Source organism: Ricinus communis, chromosome 4 (genome assembly GCF_019578655.1).
Source record: "Ricinus communis isolate WT05 ecotype wild-type chromosome 4, ASM1957865v1, whole genome shotgun sequence".
Lineage (NCBI taxonomy): Eukaryota > Viridiplantae > Streptophyta > Magnoliopsida > Malpighiales > Euphorbiaceae > Ricinus > Ricinus communis.
The window spans coordinates 30,340,990-30,361,384 of record NC_063259.1 but is presented as its reverse complement, the minus strand read 5'-3'; the positions used below and the strand labels follow the sequence as shown (position 1 = coordinate 30,361,384).

General features: G+C 37.8%; 5 protein-coding genes across 6 annotated transcripts; 4 read left to right on the top strand and 1 right to left on the bottom strand.

The window, feature by feature from the left end:
- Window positions 1-390: 390 nt before the first annotated feature.
- LOC8277116 (protein SRC2 homolog) lies at window positions 391-1,810 on the top strand. The gene has a single exon (XM_002513623.4). The coding sequence runs from the start codon at window positions 861-863 to the stop codon at window positions 1,656-1,658; it is 798 nt and encodes a 265-aa protein (XP_002513669.1). The 5' UTR covers window positions 391-860; the 3' UTR covers window positions 1,659-1,810.
- A 133-nt stretch (window positions 1,811-1,943) lies between these two features.
- On the top strand, window positions 1,944-4,449 carry LOC8277117 (UPF0496 protein At3g49070). Of its 2 annotated transcripts, XM_015715799.3 has the most exons (4): window positions 1,944-2,656; window positions 2,738-2,930; window positions 3,137-3,219; window positions 3,340-4,449. In XM_015715799.3, exons 3-4 carry the CDS (start codon window positions 3,165-3,167, stop codon window positions 4,431-4,433), a joined length of 1,149 nt encoding a protein of 382 aa, XP_015571285.2. In that variant the 5' UTR covers window positions 1,944-2,656; window positions 2,738-2,930; window positions 3,137-3,164; the 3' UTR covers window positions 4,434-4,449. The 2 variants fall into 2 exon arrangements, with proteins under 2 accessions (XP_015571285.2, XP_048228849.1); XM_048372892.1 differs by lacking the exons at window positions 1,944-2,656; window positions 2,738-2,930 and adding an exon at window positions 3,005-3,037.
- Window positions 4,450-6,581: 2,132 nt separating this feature from the next.
- LOC8277118 (BAHD acyltransferase DCR) lies at window positions 6,582-9,107 on the top strand. The gene is made up of 2 exons (XM_002513625.4): window positions 6,582-7,158; window positions 7,993-9,107. Exons 1-2 carry the CDS (start codon window positions 6,691-6,693, stop codon window positions 8,878-8,880), a joined length of 1,356 nt encoding a protein of 451 aa, XP_002513671.1. The 5' UTR covers window positions 6,582-6,690; the 3' UTR covers window positions 8,881-9,107.
- Window positions 9,108-10,047: 940 nt separating this feature from the next.
- Window positions 10,048-15,787, top strand: LOC8277119 (N6-adenosine-methyltransferase non-catalytic subunit MTB). Its single transcript, XM_002513626.4, has 7 exons — window positions 10,048-10,241; window positions 10,807-13,523; window positions 13,776-13,859; window positions 13,985-14,089; window positions 14,217-14,325; window positions 14,704-14,855; window positions 15,250-15,787. Exons 2-7 carry the CDS (start codon window positions 10,869-10,871, stop codon window positions 15,685-15,687), a joined length of 3,543 nt encoding a protein of 1,180 aa, XP_002513672.2. The 5' UTR covers window positions 10,048-10,241; window positions 10,807-10,868; the 3' UTR covers window positions 15,688-15,787.
- Window positions 15,788-16,189: 402 nt separating this feature from the next.
- On the bottom strand, window positions 16,190-19,695 carry LOC8277120 (sec-independent protein translocase protein TATB, chloroplastic). The gene is made up of 6 exons (XM_002513627.4): window positions 18,646-19,695; window positions 18,424-18,545; window positions 17,508-17,567; window positions 17,225-17,384; window positions 16,637-16,783; window positions 16,190-16,554 (listed from the first exon to the last, which is right to left on the bottom strand). The coding sequence occupies exons 1-6, from the start codon at window positions 18,860-18,862 to the stop codon at window positions 16,493-16,495; spliced, it is 768 nt and encodes a 255-aa protein (XP_002513673.2). The 5' UTR covers window positions 18,863-19,695; the 3' UTR covers window positions 16,190-16,492.
- Window positions 19,696-20,395: the final 700 nt, after the last annotated feature.

The window sequence follows — 20,395 nt, the reverse complement described above, 5'->3', positions numbered from 1 at the left end:
TTTTTCTTTTGATAAAAAAAGAAGGGGGGCAGGGGGGACCCCTTGCTTTTGGAATAATCCACTTGCTGGGGTTTGGAGAAATTACATCTTTACATTCAACACCTACCATTCAATATAAACAATTACAAGAAAACAAAACCTACCATTCAATTAATAGTTATCGTTTGGATTGAGCTCCAACAATAAACTATGCAAATGTATATGAACAATTGAGTAAATTGCTCCATTAATCTCTTAATTTTAGTTTTTATTCTTTGTATATTTTAAAAGTAGTGGGCCTCTTTTTGCAATAAAGATAATGACTAGCCCAACTCGTTTCGCAGCGTGTCGGAGTAGGACTTTATTAATAGCCAATCACATACGCGTGCAAGGATAGTCCTGCTTGTATACCCACGCTATTCTTGTCCTCTCTCTCTCTCTCTCCCTCCACCGGTTGTTTCCAGTTATTGGCTAGAAATTTCTCACACATTCCATTTGACAACCTCCATCTGTCAGTTTATGCTTTGTTCGAAGCATGATCCATATATGGCAAAACAAAATGTGTGCTTAATGCCTAAGCTATCTCTCCTCCTCCCCCGCCATATTAACTCTCCGTCCACGTCAAGGCCGTCTGTCTCAATTATTATGACCAGAAAACCCTTCACCAAATCCCTGTTTGATATCTAAACCCTGGAATGTTCCAAAAGAACCTGGGACAACACGGTAAAATAAGAAGTTTATAGTAACATTATCTTTGTTTGAAGGCTGAGCGTCCCCAGTTAGCAACCAAATCAGAGATATTTAAAAGAGGCAAATCCTGCAGCTTTTTGGTCTTTAACACCGTATCATTTTCGTGTTTGCTCTCCCCCCAGAAAAAAAATATGGCATCTCGCTACGAGGTTGAGGTAAGCATTTCATCAGCCAAGGATCTGAAGAATGTTAACTGGCGCCACGGCTTACTCAGGCCATACGCCGTCGTTTGGATCGATCCAAACAGTAAGTGGTCAACTAGAGTCGATGAAGAAGGGGACACTTGTCCTTTCTGGGATCAAATCCTTGTTATCCCCTTACCACCTGGCCCCATTGAAGACCACACTCTCTACATCGACGTCGTCCATGCCAACGCTGAGGAAGACACCAAGCCACTCATCGGCTCGGCTCGATTGAAACTCTCTGAAGTTCTAGATGATGTCGGAATTGGCCAACGACTCAACCGCATTCTCCAGCTAAAGCGTCCTTCTGGCAGACCCCAAGGGAAAATGGATGTTAATGTTACAATCAGACAACCTTCTTATCATCCCCCGCCTGCATACTACGCGCCTCCTTATGGCGTCCCGCCACCGCCGTCAGCTTCCAGAGACTACGCTTATGGAAGTCCATATCCATACTACCCAACTGCACCGCCTAGTGGGTATCCGTACGGTGCGGCACCTCCACCACCACCACCACCTTACGGTCAACGAAGTTATAGTTACGGTGAACAACCGGTTTATGTGCAAGAGGAAAAGAAGAAAAGCAAGTTTGGTGGAATAGGGACTGGATTGGCTGTGGGTGCGGTTGCTGGTGCTTTAGGTGGACTCGCATTAGCTGAAGGTGTTGATGCGCTTGAGGACAAGATCGCAGATGACGTGGCAGAAAGAGTCGAGGATGATCTTGGGTACGATGGTGATGACTTCTAGATGTTTGTTTGCTGAACCGTGTGCTGTTTCATCTAATCTTGTCATATTCGTAAAATAATTGTGTTTGTTGAGAAAATCAGTTTTCCGAAGGAAGCAAAGTCAGATCTTATGTACTAAATTTCCAGTGCATACATAAATTATTATATTCTCTATTTCCATTGCTAATCAGATAAGATGGGGGCATATAACGTAATTACAGTAATCCTTAATAAGCACAGATCTTAAAGTTTATTTTAAGACCTCGTGACGAAATTCCTCAAGTTTAAATTAGAAAATCATATCATCTATGATTGCTTTTAGCCTTGACCAATGCCGTCCGATTTATAACACAAACAACATAGTATGAATAATCTGCTATCTACTTTAATATGGTTTTTGTTTGTCAAATTAAAGCCATGTAAATTTGATTCACACTTCACTTGCCTTTTACGGTCTACTCTTACCTTTAATGCTCAAAATCCTTTAATTTGCCTTTTACTCTTCTTTTTTTTTTTTCTTATTTTCCACAAGACTCTTTTTTAGATGCTCATTTCTTAAAGTGCTATGAGAATTACATATGGACCAGCTGGAGAACAAAAAGAAAAAGGGATTGGTGATGATGGAAGGTTCGATTGCATTTATAATCATATGCACTTTGTTGCCTTGCTTTGGATAATTACAATTTTCTTCTAAAAATCTGAGTAAAAATTATCATCCAATTGGGATTTAGTAAAGAATCTTAGCATCTCGTGTAGTGTATTATGAAAATGTTTGAATTAAATTGATCCAAAAACTGAAATATGGTCAGAATAGGGAGCAATAATTAGAATTAGTTTATATCCTAATCTCTAATTGCATAGATGTCGAGTTTAATTCAAAACTTGTTTAAGCACTCGTCTTTAATGGTCAGAGAAAACTATTTGTCTCCTTGAAATGAAGCCTCGGAATCATGATCTCAAGTCACATAAATGGCTCAACTCTATGCAGCGTGTCCATTATAGCCTTGTTCACTTTGAGAAGTACGTTCAGCCTTCACCAACCAATATCTTGCTCAAAACGTAGAAATTGCGAAACTAATCCAAGTATTTTTCTTTCTGCAGATATATTCTATAAGGATTTGTAAATAATCATTATTTCTTCTATCAGACTCAGCAGTTGACTCCCAATTTCATGCCACATCTTATCAAGTTACCAAGTCGCAATGAAGGGCCTAATTTCATTCCTGTTACTGGAAGAATGGTTATTTTTTCCTTACAAGCATCAAAATTGAACATGTCTTCCCTTGCACTAAAGGTATCAAACTTGAACATATTCTTGTGTTTCATTTAAGTACTCCTTCCCAATCAGGCCATATACACAAGTTCCAACATGAACTTGTAAAGAACAATTCATTTAGCTTGGTCATTCATCTTTTTCATTTGTTTTCTACTTTATATACATATACAACAGTTGATTTCTTTTCCTTATATATATGAATGTCATAAACATTTTTGTTACAGGTGCCATTTATATTTATTGCAATCGGTAATGATCAAAAGAATTAGTGCACGCACCAAAAAATTTATGTCATTCGCGACCGGCGGTATGTATGTCTTCGACTTTTCAATTTGACCAATCTTAAAACAAGTATTGTGATTTCTGTCTCCAAAGCATACATGAATATCAATATCATCCCTTGACTGCTGTTGTGGTTGCAATGCAGGGGCCGGTGGTAGCATTGGCACACCCAACCTTTCTATAGGCGTAGATGTACGTGAAGAATATGCAAATGCCTTCAGGACTGAATCATACAATGAATTCTGGACGCATGTCCTGGCATTATCGGATGGAGATTCAGTCACTGGTATTCCAGTTGAATCCACCACTGCGGCTCGACTTCCATCTTATCGCCTATTCGTCGAACATCTTTTGGACCCCGACCAGTCTACTGTTACCCATATCCTGACCTTAGCCCATAACCCAACCAAGGCCCATTCTCTCCTATCTGAATATTTCACCCAAACCGCCAATGCTTCGCTTTTATGTGGTTTGTTATTGAAAGACATCGATCACACGCGTGCTAGATACCGCTCCCTCAAAACTACCCTTCAGTCTATGGACACCACTCTCTTATCACCCCAAAAGCGTTCCAATATTATTTTAACCCGACTCACGGAATTTACCACCTATCTTAACCCATTTCATTGGTCCGCTCCATCTCCAAACCAAGTTCGAATCATACAAGCCGATTGCTCCAAGTTACTCAAGTCGCTTGAGTCAACTCGGGACAAAGCTAGAGCCCAGTTACACCTAAAGAGCAAACTAAAACACGGCTCAGCTTTATTTGTCGCGGCGTTAACAGCTTCACTGACAATAATCCTGGCTACCCATGCTTTGGCATTGCTGGTGGCTACTCCAGGTCTTGTAATGGCATCATCGAAGTTGGCCTCAAGCAGCAGGAGGCTAGTGAAAGTGTCAGCTCAACTTGATATGGCGGCAAAAGGGACCTACATCCTGTGTAGGGACTTGGAAACCATCAGTCGGCTTGTGGCTCGATTAAATGATGAGATGGAGCATATGAGAGCAACGATCAAGTTTTGGGTCCAGAGAGGAGAGGTTTGGCTTCAAGCTAATGGGGAAGTGGTGCGTCAGCTCAAGAAAAATGATTGCAGCTTTGGGCAACAGCTAGACGAGATGGAGGAACATTTGTACTTGTGCTTTATGACTATTAATAGAGCTAGAAACCTTGTACTCAAAGAGGTTTTGGATCCAGCTCAATCCAACAGGGCCCCAAACCTTCTATTGGAATACTATTAAATTAACTCCTTTATTTTGTTTTCTTTCATTTTAGAGTTTTCCCTTTTATCTTTTTATTTATGGAGAATTTTAAACTATATAATACTTATTATAAAGAGTTTAATAGAAATAGTTTTTTCTTTATATATTTATTATAGAGATGATGATATTCTTGCTACTAAAAAAAGAACGAAGCCAAAAGTATTTTTATTATAAATACATAACATTTTACCAAAATAATCTTCTACTGCGAAATAGTAGATATTGTTAGAAATATATAAGTCATGTTATATGGAAGCAAATACAAAATCTAAAAAAAAAATAGTTTATTGTAAATAAATTTATGCTTATTTATAATCGACTGATCAAACTAAAATGAATTCTTTTTTAAATATAATTTCAGACAAATTATGCTTATATGAAATATGACTATAGAAAGATTTTGCTGACACCGTTAATGGGAAAAACAGAGCTCTTTATGCATTAATTGCCTGTAACAAACAATAATATTTCTTGAGCCTCGCCTGCCTCACCTCACCTCCTCTCTTATACAACGCTTTTAATATTTAACAATTTTATAGTACAAAAATGATGCTGTAATATGTATAGCAGAAAGAAGAAGAAAAGTATAGATGGGTCCCCATTTGCTTTTTTCCCTTTTAGTTTGGTGGTGTCGGCCAAGAACTACTTGTGTTTGCTAATAATATCAACAATGAGCTACTTCTATCATGTTGGCCATTTTCAGAAGTTTCATCAATATTCCTTGCTGTGATGAGAGATCTTTATTTATCGTCTTCAAAAATAATGTTTTTGAAGTTCACATGGACATAAGATGGAGGAAAGGATCATTCAATTTTCAACACCTAATTTTGTTAATAAGTAAATATAAACATAATGGTTTATCAAATTCATTTTGAAAATGAAAACGAGACTGAGGCTCTAATTGAAACCACTGACTCACTTGGAAGATCAGCATAAACTTTATATTTGGTAAATAATAATAATAATAGTAAATCAATTGTTCGAGACCAACACCGGTTTCATTATAAGACTTAGGTGAGATATCATTATAAGGCCACAATGAAACATGAACTGCTTCTGGTCCATGTGGATCATGATACACATAAATGTGCAATTGCTGGAACCCACTTCTCTCTTCTTTTCCTTTTTTTCTTTGAGGTTCGAATTTCAGACTTTATGATCCTAAAAACGGATTTAATATTTATTTATATAATTATTTACAACTTAAAATAAATTTGAGCCCAGATACAATAAATACCAGACCCAATGGAGCCTAAATCTATAAAAATACAATATTCACTTTCTGGCCCATCGTCCGGTACAATTTTTTTTTTGGGAAGAGTTAGTTACTGAGTTCACCATTCATCATGGAGAAAGTGTTTAAAAGAAGAGAGGAATTTGTTGAAGAAAGTGGCGAGTTTTTAAGAGTTGGTTATATCAAAGTGAACCAAAGGGGAGGAGAATATTTACGTGAAATGGAGAAAATTTAAGGAGGAGGCGGTTCTTAAGTTGAGCATGTGTTAAAATACCATGCCGGACAAGATTTTATAAAATACTATTTCCGAAAATATAATTATAAACATTTAATGTTCGAATTCAAAATCTTAGTTAAGTTTAAAGAAATATTTCGATTTCATCAATGGTTTTAAGTTTTCAATAAAAAAAAATTTCAAACTTAGTTGCAATACACATTGGTGTATTCCCTTATAAATTTCAATATTTTTGTTTTTATTGAATTGTTCCTTCTAAATCATATGCAAACGTTAATTATTTTATTATCCGCATAAAATTGGTTGAACTCATATATGCATGGAGCTAATTGTTTTTAGAGTAATGAAAAGAAATGACAAGATATAAGATAATTACTTATATTAAAAAGTTTAAGAAAGATGCATTAATTTTCTTTGACTTTAACAAATTATGCTCGAGCTAGCTACACCATCAACAAAATTGAAGGCGATTTGTATTTGCATTTACTTTGGCCAGCAACGTTGTGAGGTAGAGGAATCTTTTCAACTCATCGGCTCCTATCCTTTACCAAGACAGACTATGAGCAGAGATATACATTAATGGGTCACAACCGCTTTCATGAATTCCATAAATGCATTCCCAACTAACGTCGAAAAACTAATTCTATAAGTGCACCTTAAGTCTCTCTCTACCTTTCAACACCACACCACTGATACTGCTCTTGATACTTCTTTTGTTTCTTGCTCTTTCAAACTTTAAGTTCTTGGCTCACATTCAGCATTGCAGAATGGCCTCTCAAGCAGACAATAAGAAGAAGGAAGAAGAAACCCTTAAGGTGAATATCACAGGGAAGACTCATGTCAAGCCCAATAAGAAACTAGGAAGAAGAGAATACCAATTGGTCACCTTTGATCTCCCATATCTAGCCTTTTACTACAACCAGAAGTTGTTGCTATACAAAGGGAGTGCTGATCATGGCTTTGAAGACATAGTGGGAAAGCTAAAAGATGGCCTGGGGGTGGTTTTGGAAGATTTCCATCAACTAGCTGGAAAACTTGGAAAAGATGAAGATGGGGTTTTTAGGGTCGAATACGATGATGATATGGAAGGTGTGGAGATAGTAGAAGCCACTGCTGAAGGGATCAGTTTGGATGATCTAACTGTTGAGGAAGGCACCACTTCTTTTAAAGAGTTGATCCCTTACAATGGGATCTTGAACTTAGAAGGTCTCCACAGGCCATTGTTGGCAGTGCAGGTATTAACTTCTAACTCTGCTCATGTATATGTAGCTATGCATGTGTTGTTGAGATTTTCTATTTATTTTCTATTAATTTATTAATTCTTATTAATTTAATTCTATTTATTTTATTTATATTTAATATTTATTTATTAAATTAATTCTATTTAATATTCTTAGAATTGATTTTAGCTGCGGTGTTTCTGGAGGCATTGTCACTCTTGACTGCGACGTGATTGAAAATGGAATCCTCCTTCCTGATGTTTTTCCTTAATCTTAGAGTTGTCATGGATCTGAATGCTGTACGTTTAGTAAAATATCATAGTTTTAGACTCATTTTGAACTTTCATGGATTTTTGCAACTAACGACCCATGGCAGTTGTTTCTGTCAAATAAATGTTTTTATTCACCTTGACACTTAATTTGCCCCTACAAGTTATGTGCCTAGAATGATTTTGTAAATTAGTACCTACCATTGTGATCCAACTTATTGAATTGCAAGTTATATTCATTTAGTTTGATTATCATAACGATTAAAGAAACTTACTATTTTATAATACAAGATCTTATTTGTTTTATTTGAATTCTTGAAAAACCCTTGAAATTGGAAATATAGTAAGTGACCAGATTAATGGGCTTTACCACTAGTTGCTACTTGTTTGAATGCTACATTCAATTCAATAGTTAAAATGTTCTGCCGTTGTCCTGCCTTGTAATAAATGGTAGCATCACCTAGAAAAAAGAAACCCTATAAATTGTAAGCTCTATGCTTATCAATCTTTAATTAATTCAACTATTGATCCATGATTTTTTTTGAAGTCCAATTAAGTCGTATAACGCTTATCCTGGCAGCTAACCAAGCTCAAAGACGGAGTCGTAATGGGGTGCGCGTTCAACCATGCGATTTTAGATGGTACTTCCACGTGGCATTTCATGAGCTCTTGGGCTGAGATTTGCAACGGCGCTACTTCAATCTCCGTTTCACCGTTCCTCCAACGCACAAAAGCTCGTGACACTCGCGTGAAACTCGACGTCACACTGCCCCCGGACCCACTCGATGCATCTTCGGAAGCTGATGCCAGGCCGGTCCCACAGCTAAGAGAAAAAGTCTTCAAATTCTCCGAAGCTGCTATTGATATGATCAAGTCAAAAGTCAACGCCAACCCTCCATTAGACGGTTCAAAACCATTCTCCACTTTTCAGTCACTGGCAGTCCATATCTGGCGTCACGTAACCCATGCACGTGAACTCAAACCTGAAGACTACACAGTCTTCACCGTCTTCGCCGATTGCAGGAAAAGAGTTGACCCACCCATGCCTGAAAGTTACTTCGGCAACCTAATCCAGGCCATATTTACGGCAACAGCAGTAGGGTTATTGACAATGAACCCACCGGAGTTTGGTGCGGCTGTGATACAAAAGGCTATAGAAGCACACGATGCGAAAGCTATCAACGAACGTAACAAAGAATGGGAAAGCGCACCAAAGATATTCCAATTTAAGGATGCCGGAGTGAATTGCGTTGCTGTGGGTAGCTCCCCAAGGTTTCCGGTTTATGATGTGGATTTTGGGTGGGGCAAACCAGAGAGTGTGAGGAGCGGATGCAATAATAGGTTTGACGGAATGGTGTATTTGTATCAAGGGAAGAGTGGAGGTAGAAGCATTGATGTTGAGATCAGTTTGGAAGCTGGAGTTATGGAGAGGTTGGAGAAAGATAAGGACTTCCTTTTGGAGGTTTAAAAGATAATAATCATTTTATGTATCATTCACCTATCTCTTATATATATCAAGAAGGTCCTTTTGGTATTAAATTAAATCAAAGGAGTGTTAATTAGGAGAAATGCTGAATATTTATGCTTCATTTATGGAGTTCTGCCATGGATTTGTTTGCTGTAATTCGTACTGAGTTGGTTTCTGTTTCATTAATATGAAAACAGAAATCTTAATAATAAACATTGATTTCATCATGTGCACTCTTTATATGTAATTAGGATGTGAGAGATTGGTGATGTCTCTATACACTATTAATGAGATCCTTGCTTGCGTGGCCGTTCGTGATTATTGCATCATGTGTCTGTGCTAAAAATGACTATGATAAGTAAAGTTGCCAATCGAATTATCGTACATAACATAATCATTTAAATTTAAATTTTCGTACCGAGTGTAAACGACCTGCTTGATCGTGATAACCCTCAATATTACCTATTTTATTATAAATCCTTTTATTTTCCTTGCAGCCGCCTGCCTGGTAGTAGACAATAATAACCTTTTTTTTCTTCTTCTTATTTTATTATATTTTTGTGTTATCCCCTCTTTCTTCTCTCTCAGTAGAGAAGCTCTATTTTTTAAAAATTTATATAAAATCAATAAAGAGCAACAATTTTAAGGTCTAAAAGATGCATCTCTAATGTTGAAAAGACAAAAAAATATTTATGAGAAATTATAATTTATTATTTAATCTATAGATAAAACTTATATTCTTTTGGACTATATGTAACTTTTAGGCGTTAATTTTACATTTATTTTTCTATTTCTTAGAATAAATTATGATTGGGTAGCCAATTATTAATTGGCTTACAAAGTCCATTTAGAAATTTGTCATTTGGTTCGATAAAAATTGTCTAACAAATCTTTGCTACACCTTGTAATTCTGGCTGTTTTAGCCATTATGGAATCTAAAACATATCTGTTGACAGAAAAAAAAAAAAAAAGGTTTTACTTCAGAATGTGAACTAAAATTGGCAAAAACTTCTCTACCCTTTTTTTTAGAAGAAAAGACTTCTGTACCTGGATGGGCCGAATTAAAGCTTACAAATGAGGAGGCCCGTGAACCTTCAGCCCAAACCAGATATATTTTATTGAGCAAATTAATTAATAATGTTATAAAATAAATCAAATAGGCGGAAAATATTAATAAATAAAATTGAAATTAGCAGCAGCGGTTCTGCTCTCTATGGTTTTAGTTGTGTGTGCAGGACTCTGCAACAAACTGAAAACCCTATTTGAGAGAGAGAAAGAGAGAGAGAGAGAGAGAGAGAGAGAGAGTTAGCTGTATAAATAAACGTTTCTCTATCAAATTCTTCACAAATCGCAATTCCCAGGTACCTTTCTTTCTCTATCTTTAAAATTACGATAGCGCACTTTCTCATCTTCTATCGTATTAGAGGGGTTTAGGGTTCTTAATGTAACTACATGGAATCGCAGAATGTTACATTATAGCTTTGTAATATAATTTGGAATTTCAGTAATTATTATGCTTCAATCTTGTGTGTTGAATTTTGTGCTTTCTTTCATTATGCACAATTGATTACTTTACCTAATTATATATTTCCTCGCTTTTTGCACTCGTGATATAACAAGAAAAAAAAAAAGTTACTTGGTTGATTCAAAATTTGTTTTGTCTGAAGTGAAGTTTATTAAGTTGTTTTCTTTTGGTCAAGTGAAAGTAGCTGACATTGGGACACTTCTAGTGGAATCTCAAATGTCTCTATCCAATCTTGATACTAATGTTTATATTGTGTGGTTTTCCATTTCAAATCACTTCATTGTGAAAGAATTTCACGTTTTAAAAAGTATATGAAACATGATGGATCTATTACTTTATTTTTTTGACTAAGAGATACTTATTTTTAATTTTATCACTTATTCCTGTCTATATGGTTTCAGGGCTGCAGAGTTATAAATCATTTACTCATTGGTGTTTGATTCGTCAAGGGCCTTTGCTTGAAATGGATTCACCTGACCATAGTCGGAGTTATGCAAAACGAGATACTGAGGATAGCTCGGATGTGAGGAGTGATAGGGCAGGAGATGATGAGGAAAGGGAGAGCAGTGATAAGAGGTCGAAGCACCGCTCAAGCAAGTCTAGAAAGTCAAGCAATGGAGAAGATGCTGAAGGATTGGATGGTAGTGGGAGAAGAAGAAGTTCTGGTGGGGACAGGGGTGAGAGTCGTAAGAGGTCAGCTGGTGGTGGTGGCTCTAGCAAAGCTGGTAGTGATGATGATGATTATGAAACAAGAAAAGAGCTGCGTTCGAAACAATTGAAGAAAAAACAAGAGGAAAGTAGCTTGGAAAAGTTAAGCAGTTGGTACCAGGACGGAGACTTAGAGAATAGGCAGGCTGGTGAAAAGTCTGGAAGTAAAGGGCATAGTCGTCCTGATGAGAGTGAGAGAAAGAAAATAACATCAAAGATAGCAGACCATGAGGGTTCCCGCAGTGGAAGTAAAAACAAAGAAGAAAAATCCCTTGATGGAGAGCATGAAAAGGCACAAGATAGAGATTCTAGGTATTCAGATAGGAGAGAAAGCAGCCGAGAGAAGGTTCATGGTTCTACAGATCCAGTAAGGACCTCTAGGAGGAGATGGGATGATTCAGATGCTGGCAAGAAATCTGAAGAAGTTCATCATGAAAAGGCTGATCTAAGAAGTGGAAAGGGATCTGATTCCAAATATGAGAATTCTAAAGAGAAAAGTACATCTGCAAAAAATGAACCCAGTGACAGTAAAAGCAGGGGCTTAGATTCAAACAGTGAGAAGGGTGTCAAATCGAACAATAAAGAAGAGAAAAGAATTGATGGAGAGAGGAACAAGAGTAAAAACAGGTCAGAAGCTGTAGAGGAAGATGATAAGGGTAGTCCTATTACTCGTGAAGACAGATCAGCTCGGGAGAAAAATGAGAAGCATAGACAACAGAGAACTCCTACTAGTAGGGATGCTGGTGAAAGTCGTGAAAGATCTTCCATTGCAGATGATGATGGAAGTATATGGGTAAGAGATAAAACTGCAAGAGAGGCTGGGCGCTCTAACAGGTCCAGGACCCCAGAGAGGAGTGCAAGGCACCACCAAGAATCGCAGTACTCTGAAGTGGAGTATGAAAGAAGCTCAGACATCAGGCGGAAGGATTTGGAAAAGGATGCCCATAGGGATGATAGATCAAAGGGCAGGGATGATAGCTGGAGTGACTGGAATAGAGATCGGGAAAGTTCTAAAGATAGCTGGAAAAGAAGGCAGTCTACTAGCAATGATAGAGAGGCAAACGATGACATTGTTTATGATCGTAGTAGAGATTGGGAGCCAAGACATGGTCGCGAGAGAAATGACAATGAAAGGCCTCATGGAAGAACCAGGGGTGAAGCTGTAAAAACATCATCAAATTTTGGAATTTCAAATGAGAATTATGATGTTATAGAGATCCAGACCAAGCCTCTTGATTATGGTCGAGCAGAGTCTGGATCAAACTTTTCCAGGAGAACCGAGCATGGTCAGCAATCTGATGGTAAATTAGGGCCAAATGCTGAAGAGTGGTCGCATATGCGGGATGAAAGGGTAAGAAGACATGATATATATGGTTCCATTGAGGACTCAAAGGAAAGATATAATGATGATGGTGCATCATGGAGGGATGAAATGGACTACCAGGCAGGGAAAGGAAGAGGACAGAGAGGGGCTATGTCTGGTCGTGGTGCTGGTGGTCAAAGCTCCAGTGGTGGTTCACAGACTCCGTATGGGAACCAGGAACCAGGGTCTTTTTCCAGAACTCAACAAGGAGTAAAAGGGGGTAGGGTTGGAAGAGGAGGAAGGGGTAGGCCTACTGGCAGAGACAACCAGCAGGTCCCATTGCCCTTAATGGGATCACCTTTTGGGCCACTTGGAGTCCCACCACCTGGTCCGATGCAGCCACTTGGCCCCAGTATGTCACCTGCTCCAGGCCCTCCAATTTCACCAGGTGTCATCTTTCCACCATTTTCTCCACCAGTGGTTTGGCCTGGGGCTCGAGGTGTAGAGATGAATATGCTAGGTATGCCACCAGCTCTCTCTCCTGTTCCTCCTGGACCATCAGCCCCGAGATTTCCTCCTAGCATGGGGACTCCTCCAAACCCTGCTATGTTTTTTAATCAGGCAGGACCTGGAAGGGGAGTGCCTCCAAACATGTCTGGTCCTGGTTTTAATCCTGTAGGACCAGTAGGACGAGGAACGCCTTCTGATAAGACTTCAGGGGGCTGGATTCCTCCTAGAAATAGTGGACCTCCTGGTAAAGCACCTTCAAGAGGAGAGCAGAATGATTACTCGCAGAATTTTGTAGATACTGGTATGCGGCCCCAAAATTTTATCAGGGAGCTAGAGCTTACCAATGTTGTAGAGGATTATCCAAAGCTCAGGGAGCTTATACAGAAAAAGGATGAGATTGTGGCTAAATCTGCCTCTGCTCCTATGTATTTGAAATGTGACCTTCATGAGTTTGAGCTGTCCCCTGAGTTCTTTGGAACCAAGTTTGATGTGATTCTGGTGGATCCCCCTTGGGAGGAATATGTTCATCGAGCTCCTGGTGTTGCTGATCATATGGAGTATTGGACTTTTGAAGATATACTAAATCTCAAAATTGAGGTATGTTTTTCCTCATAATTGCTTTTCCTCTGGATTGAAATTCTTGTGTGAGTTGAACTTGCTAGCAATTTTGCACACTGTTGAAAGTGCTGTGGAAAATCTGAATCATTTACATCAGCATCCTGAGAAATAAATGCACAATATTTGCTTTTTGGAGATGGGCTAGAAGCCCTATACTATATTTCTCTTGTAAAATATAAATATATCTTCATTATTTTGACTTGGCTAAGCATTTGGTCTTTTCATTTACAGGCAATAGCAGATACACCTTCGTTTATCTTCCTCTGGGTGGGTGATGGTGTGGGACTCGAGCAAGGTCGGCAATGTTTAAAGAAGGTACTTGGCACTTAAGCCTTTGTAGCTAAAATGGACAAATTGTAGTTTCTCTCGTTTTTTCTACTTTTAATATGTTTTACAAGATTTATGCATTTTATAATTTTATTTGACTTTCAACGCACCAGTGGGGGTTTCGTAGATGCGAGGATATATGTTGGGTGAAGACCAACAAAAGTAATGCAACTCCAGGGCTGCGGCATGATTCTCATACTTTGTTTCAGCATTCAAAGGTTAGTAATATAGTAATATAGTGCTGCTTCTGCATGAGATATCTACATTTTTCCCTTTATTTTTGCCTTCTTTTGGATTTTGATTTTCTTAATATACTCTGTCCCTAAATCTTTCCTTATAATGAAGGAACATTGCTTGATGGGTATAAAAGGAACAGTTCGTCGCAGCACTGATGGTCACATAATACATGCTAACATTGACACTGATGTGATTATTGCTGAGGAACCTCCTTATGGTTAGTTACTTCTTTACAACATTGAAATTGTTGGCTTTTGTGGGACTAATCCATTTAAGATTTGTTTGCTCTTCTTTTATATTTGAAGACCTAGATCTAAGTTCAATTGTCGATAACTTTCAGTTTCACTTCTCCTTATTGTTCAGTTATCAGAATTTAATAAGGTCTATCTTAGGGCAAGCTTTTACTCTTCTCCTTATGTTCTATCAGCAAGGTCACCTCATGTGCCTTAGACATAATGGACATCTATTGAACTGAGAAATTTGTATAACCGTTATCTTTATAAGACTCCAAACACACCTACTATATTTTTTCCTGGCTTTTAAATTGCCGACTAATTGAGCATTTACTTGAGAGTTTTATGCCAACCAATTGCAGGTTCAACCCAAAAGCCTGAAGATATGTATCGTATAATTGAGCACTTCTCCCTTGGCCGTAGAAGGCTTGAGCTTTTTGGTGAAGATCACAATATTCGATCTGGTTGGTTGACTGCTGGTAAAGGACTATCCTCGTCAAATTTCAATGCTGAGGTACAATATCTGCTAGAATCATTGCTATTTGTATTTGTTATACAGCTTAGCTCATCATCTGATTATACATCTGAAAAACCAACGATAATTTAGACTCCATTGGTTTGATGAGGTAGCAATAACATAACAATTGAAAACTAATCCATTTATATTGAAGTATCATGAATCTCCAAACTTGCTAGTTTAGCAAAATGTTGTATTTTTACTGCTCTGAATGTTACAATGAAATAGCTTTTTTTTTTTGGGAAGCTGGTTTTGCCAGTAAATAGTGCCTTTCAGTATTCTGTATTAAACTGAATTTATCTTGTATTTTTTTTTTTCCATTGATATGTTGTAATCTCTTCAACTTGATTTCTTGAGCCCATAGATTAACATAAAATTTGGTAAATCTCAGGCGTATGTTAGAAATTTTGCTGACAAGGATGGGAAAGTTTGGCAAGGAGGCGGTGGACGAAATCCTCCCCCTGAGGCACCTCATCTTGTCGTTACGACCCCTGAAATAGAGGCTCTACGGCCAAAGTCGCCAATGAAGAACCAGCAGCAGCAGCAATCCACGTCCATTTCTCTGACAACGGCCATTTCTTCCAATAGAAGGACAGCTGGAAATTCTCCGCATAATCCAAGCAATTTTACTTTAAGTTTAAACCAAGAGGCTTCTAGCTCCAACCCTTCTACACCAGCTCCTTGGGCTTCACCAATGGAAGGTTTTAGAGGACGAGAAGGCGGGAATATGCCTTCAGACGACAAACTTTTTGATATGTATGGATATAGTGGGCAGGCAAATGGAGACTATCTAGATTTTGAATCCCATAGACCAATGAATGTGTTGTAACAAACGCCTCCCATAATATTGTTGTTTTATTCCCTGTATTATTTTCTCTATTTAATTATAAATGGAAAGAAAGGAAATGCCATTCCCTTTCCATTCTCTCTTTTTTTCTTTTTTTAATTTATTTTTGGACTTGCCATTCCCTACTCGAGTAGCAGGATTTTGATAACAAGGAAATCAATTGCCTAAGATGGCTGTGCAGGTGTAGGTTCAATTGTATTAGTTTGTTCATTATCATGCGTTTCCTCTAAATATTTTGACACGAAAACTGAAGGCCAGCAAAAGGATATGGTATCGCTACTGTGAGCTTGTTATTAATATACATAACCCGCTAGACGAGGAACTACTAAAGTCCGCAGCAAATCAATTAGCACCTTTCTTTCCAATTGCCACCCCGTGGCTGTAATAATAAAAAGGTGATAATTCATTTCCATTTCCAGCCTCCGGTTGAGCCATCTCTACTCCATTAGCCTCTCATTATGCAGTGTTAACACCATGAAACAGATGAGGAAGCAAAAACCTATTTCATTCTTGAAATTCAGTTTTTCTTACCATTACCAGCATCGGCACTGATACAAAATTATATTTTACAGACAATCCAAGAAACCCAACTCATCGTTTTGCCCTTTCCAAAGTTCACTCCAATCTTCTCAAACCCCGCCAAAAATTAAAAAAAAGAAAGAAAGAGAGATTAGAGGAAAAAGAAGAGAAAAAGCTCCACTTCCCTCTTTCTTGAGGCTTATGTCAACTGATTCACTTTAGGCTTTGAAGCTGCTGTGGTTCGTATTAATACCTTTCCTGAGAAGTCTTATTCTTCATTTTCTGGTTTTTGTGGAGGCGGCTTTGCACCAGCAGTTTCTCTAATAGTAACTGATACCAACCCATTTTAAGGTCAAAATAGTGAGGGAATAGGGGTGACAAACGGAGAGAGACGGGGTGAAGAATGGCTAACCTTGAGGTTCACTTCGAGATTCAAATTGACTTTCTCCTGAAGCGGGTGTCTGTACTTGCTGTTGCGCAGCAGATGCTTTTAGCTGCTCTTCAGTGATTTTTAAGTACTCCTCACTCGTATATGCTGTAGTTTGAGATGGAGCACCATCTGCAGGTTTAAAATAGTTGAGCAATGACAAAGGATCTGATGCACAGGCCAATGAATTTATATCATGCTGTTCAGCATAAAAAGGTGACGCGAGATTTCATTCATCACTATTAAAGGAAGATCCAACCATAATGTCTATAATTCTGTCTGCCAAGTTCATAATTAGGAATGCTTCATCATATATTGCTAGTAGAACCTAAAGATCCTAAAGCCAAAAAGAAACACAATAAACCACCCACCATGACTATTATCAAAATTGGCGGTTGGCCATACCTAATAAAGCTTGCAAGAAACTCTGACAGTGTGCCTTGGGAAACTTTCTAGAAATGCCAATTGAAAACTAACAAAGCACAGTATGATGTGCTAAAAAATAAAATAATCTGTTTTGATCCTGTTAATTGTGTTTCCATTATAGAAGCAGATAAAGTTTTAATCACTCACTGGGGTCAGCTTCAGTAGGAGAATTCTCATTGCTCGCAGGTGATGAAGGGGCTGACGCAATGTTTGCTCTGTTGGAGCTATACATGTTTTCTCTTTGACTTGGAATGTCATCAAGACCAATCTCTCGTTCAAGGGTAGTCTTGAATTCCCTTGAAACATCCTACATTTCAAAGTGTTGCACTGATTCCCTTTTGTGGATTAAGAACAGAAAAATATTCCACCATTTATATACAGTTACAGCAGCAAAAGCAATAACTTTAAACTGAAAGTTCTATGGACGTACCTGGAGCTCCCTAATGGTGGGTTGAAATGCACGGAGAGTTTTTCCTAGATTACGCGCAACCTGCAGTTAGATAGCTCAATAGAGATACCAAAATTAAAAGAGGACGAGAAAAAGCATGCACTTTAACTTGGGTGGATCCTACTACTAAGTTCTTAATATTGCACCCAGGTAATATTACAATTCTAACCGTCTGTCTGTCCCTTTCTCTCTGCACCTGTATCAGCAAGGTGGCATGCAGTCCTCTCGGCATACATAAGGCGCTTGGATATTCTAATCTATGCAGTAATCTACCTTCCCCAAACAACCATCTATTTCAAGGCAGCTAATAATTGAAATTTAAGCCACCAGACTTAGATGGCTGCATGCACTAATTGCTATAATTATATGACTTTTCAGACAATTAATGATGCAGGGAAAATAAAGACAAAGAAATGCACACATGCACTCTGGATTTTATCCTACATTACAAGCCACTTGCTTGCTGATGACCATATAAAATGGAATTATTAAGATAATAATAGCAACTTGGAAAAATGGTAGTATAAAAAGTTTCATCCTAATATTCTAAATCCCCTTCAAACAACAGATCAAATGTATTCACAGGAGTTAGGTCCATTTAGCACCTCCGGTTTTCCTAATTCTTTAGATTAAGTGTAATTTCTCAAGGAACTTAGGCCAATCATAAGCAAATTGATGCCAATACTGTTAGATCATCATTGAATAACTCCATTTTCCAAAAAGGTTGCCGATTGCCATGAGATAGATGTTCAATTCCAATTAAAATTGGTGTATCATTTGTACACATGGATGGTTCACAAAATAGTATAACAATCTTTATTTCTTGCATGCATAGCATCCGCAAAAGAAAAAGAAACAGCTAAATAACAGAAGCTTTTATCATCCATGCATAACCAACCTCAGCAAGACCTTTGGGACCAAAAACCAGCAAAGCTACCACTCCAATAACCAGAGCCTCAGGAGCTCCAATCCCAAACAAAGATGCATGAACCACCATACTTTTACATCTTCTTTTCCTCTCTGCACCGTCACATTTTGAAGAATTAAAACAAGAGAGAGAGACTGGAGTTATAAACAAAAGACTCAAGAAGAAGGCATATTCAAAGTGAAAAGATATTACCTTTACTAAGAAATTTTGGCATGAGTGAAACACCCAGATGCTTTAGACCACTCCATTGAGAGAAAGGAGCAATACCCAGATGAGAAATCCAAGAGGAGAGACTGAATTTTGGGTTCTTATGGGAAGAAAAAGAAGAAGATAGTTGATAAATAGCAGCTACTCTTGTGCTTGATGAAGTCGAAGACAATGATGTGGGAGTTGAAATTAGCAACGCCATGTTTATAGGATCATATATCAAGGGTGTTTATGAGATTCTTGTAGTGCTTTGAGACTTGAAATCATGTGTTAGAATATTATCTTGAATGATATTATGCGAAAGACGGACATGTGGAAGATGTTTCTATCTGCAAATGAAGCTTTTTTCTCTTTTTACGTTGCTTCTTGGGCCGGACATTGGGCTTACGTGACCTAATTACCATGTCCATACTCAAATCTGCCCAATATGGAAAATGTGTTGGCTCAAAACAAATTAACAATTTCTAACTAGCCTTGAGCTTTGGGCCAGGCCTTCCCCCAAGCAAAATGCATGTCCCCGTAGCCAGACAACCTCTCACTCTAGTTAAACTTGAAAAATCTAACAATATTCATTTCGTTGAGAAACACAAATATCGAGAATTTCATGAGATAGAGAAGACACAATTTCTTGTAACAAGAAAAAGAGATGGGCCAATTTTCAGTAATGCATTGCTCTTGTTCTACCAAGCGAAATGCACACTTGAATAATTCCTCATGCATGAAGGACAGAGAAACGAAATAGTTCCACAACCAACTACATTTATGGGCAAAACGAGCCATGAAATGATAATCATTGTGTTTTGTGATGGGAAAAGTATAGCATACAGCAGCGACCTATTGTAAAAGGAGGGCAAGAATTATATGAAAATATTGGGATCTTGAAGTAAACCTGTGAAGCTAAATTTTTCTGTATAAATTTGTACTTTTATTTATTTCTAAATTTATTAAAGATCAACACTCACCTACTTTGATAACTTAAACATGTGGTGTGTTGGTTTGGCTTTTGCCCTGTAGGACCATAGCCACCCCATTAGAGGGTCATCATCTTTTTGAAGTATCCCCTTCTTTACTGGACCCAACAACAAACATATATATAAAAACTTGAATTCCAATCTTTTAGTTTTTCTATTTCAATGATTCCAAACCCTTTTCATATGGGATTGATCTAATAAAAAGGTAGAAACTTTTGGAGATAAATTATACATAGTAAAAAGTGGTAAAGTTACCAAGTTTAAGCTTAATAGCTAGTTTGCTATTTAGTGCAACATCCACTTCTTGATTAGACCCAATAAAGAAAGAGAAGAAGAAGAAAGAGGGGCAAAAGATCATACACAGTAAAAAGGAGGCAATAAGATACAAATATTTCTTTCTTTTCAATCTTTTTCTTTTTCTCGGTGCCTGTGTTTGTGACAATAGAAGGATCCGTGAAGTCTATGTAACGCTAACTACTTCTTTTCTGGTGCATATAGAAATGATCAAAGGATCAAGAACAAGCGCATAATTCGGTAACAGTAATGACCTAAAGAAAGAATTGAACCGACAGACACAGCCACATAATCACCGCACAACACACGCGCACATGCAAACTCTTTTATAAGAGACTCAAACAGTGAAAAATCTACTGACTTATAGACAGAAAGAAAGATATGTGGAAAAAACAGAGGGTTAAAAAGTAAGACTAATAAAGAAAGGTTAAAAGGGTTGGAGAGAAAAGGGTCTTTTCAGAGGAAGAAAA

Coding starts and splice junctions, on each gene's coding strand:
- LOC8277118 (XM_002513625.4), top strand. CDS start 6,691: ATGGCCTCTCAAGCAGACAATAAGAAGAAGGAAGAAGAAACCCTTAAG. Junction 7,159..7,992: donor GGCCATTGTTGGCAGTGCAG/GTATTAACTTCT, acceptor TTATCCTGGCAG/CTAACCAAGCTCAAAGACGG.
- LOC8277119 (XM_002513626.4), top strand. CDS start 10,869: ATGGATTCACCTGACCATAGTCGGAGTTATGCAAAACGAGATACTGAG. Junction 13,860..13,984: donor GTCGGCAATGTTTAAAGAAG/GTACTTGGCACT, acceptor TCAACGCACCAG/TGGGGGTTTCGTAGATGCGA. Junction 14,326..14,703: donor TGCTGAGGAACCTCCTTATG/GTTAGTTACTTC, acceptor AACCAATTGCAG/GTTCAACCCAAAAGCCTGAA.
- LOC8277117 (XM_015715799.3), top strand. CDS start 3,165: ATGATCAAAAGAATTAGTGCACGCACCAAAAAATTTATGTCATTCGCG. Junction 3,220..3,339: donor TATGTCATTCGCGACCGGCG/GTATGTATGTCT, acceptor GTTGCAATGCAG/GGGCCGGTGGTAGCATTGGC.
- LOC8277116 (XM_002513623.4), top strand. CDS start 861: ATGGCATCTCGCTACGAGGTTGAGGTAAGCATTTCATCAGCCAAGGAT.
- LOC8277120 (XM_002513627.4), bottom strand. CDS start 18,862: ATGGCGTTGCTAATTTCAACTCCCACATCATTGTCTTCGACTTCATCA. Junction 17,385..17,507: donor CCACCATTAGGGAGCTCCAG/GTACGTCCATAG, acceptor TTTGAAATGTAG/GATGTTTCAAGGGAATTCAA. Junction 16,784..17,224: donor TCCTACTGAAGCTGACCCCA/GTGAGTGATTAA, acceptor TTAAACCTGCAG/ATGGTGCTCCATCTCAAACT.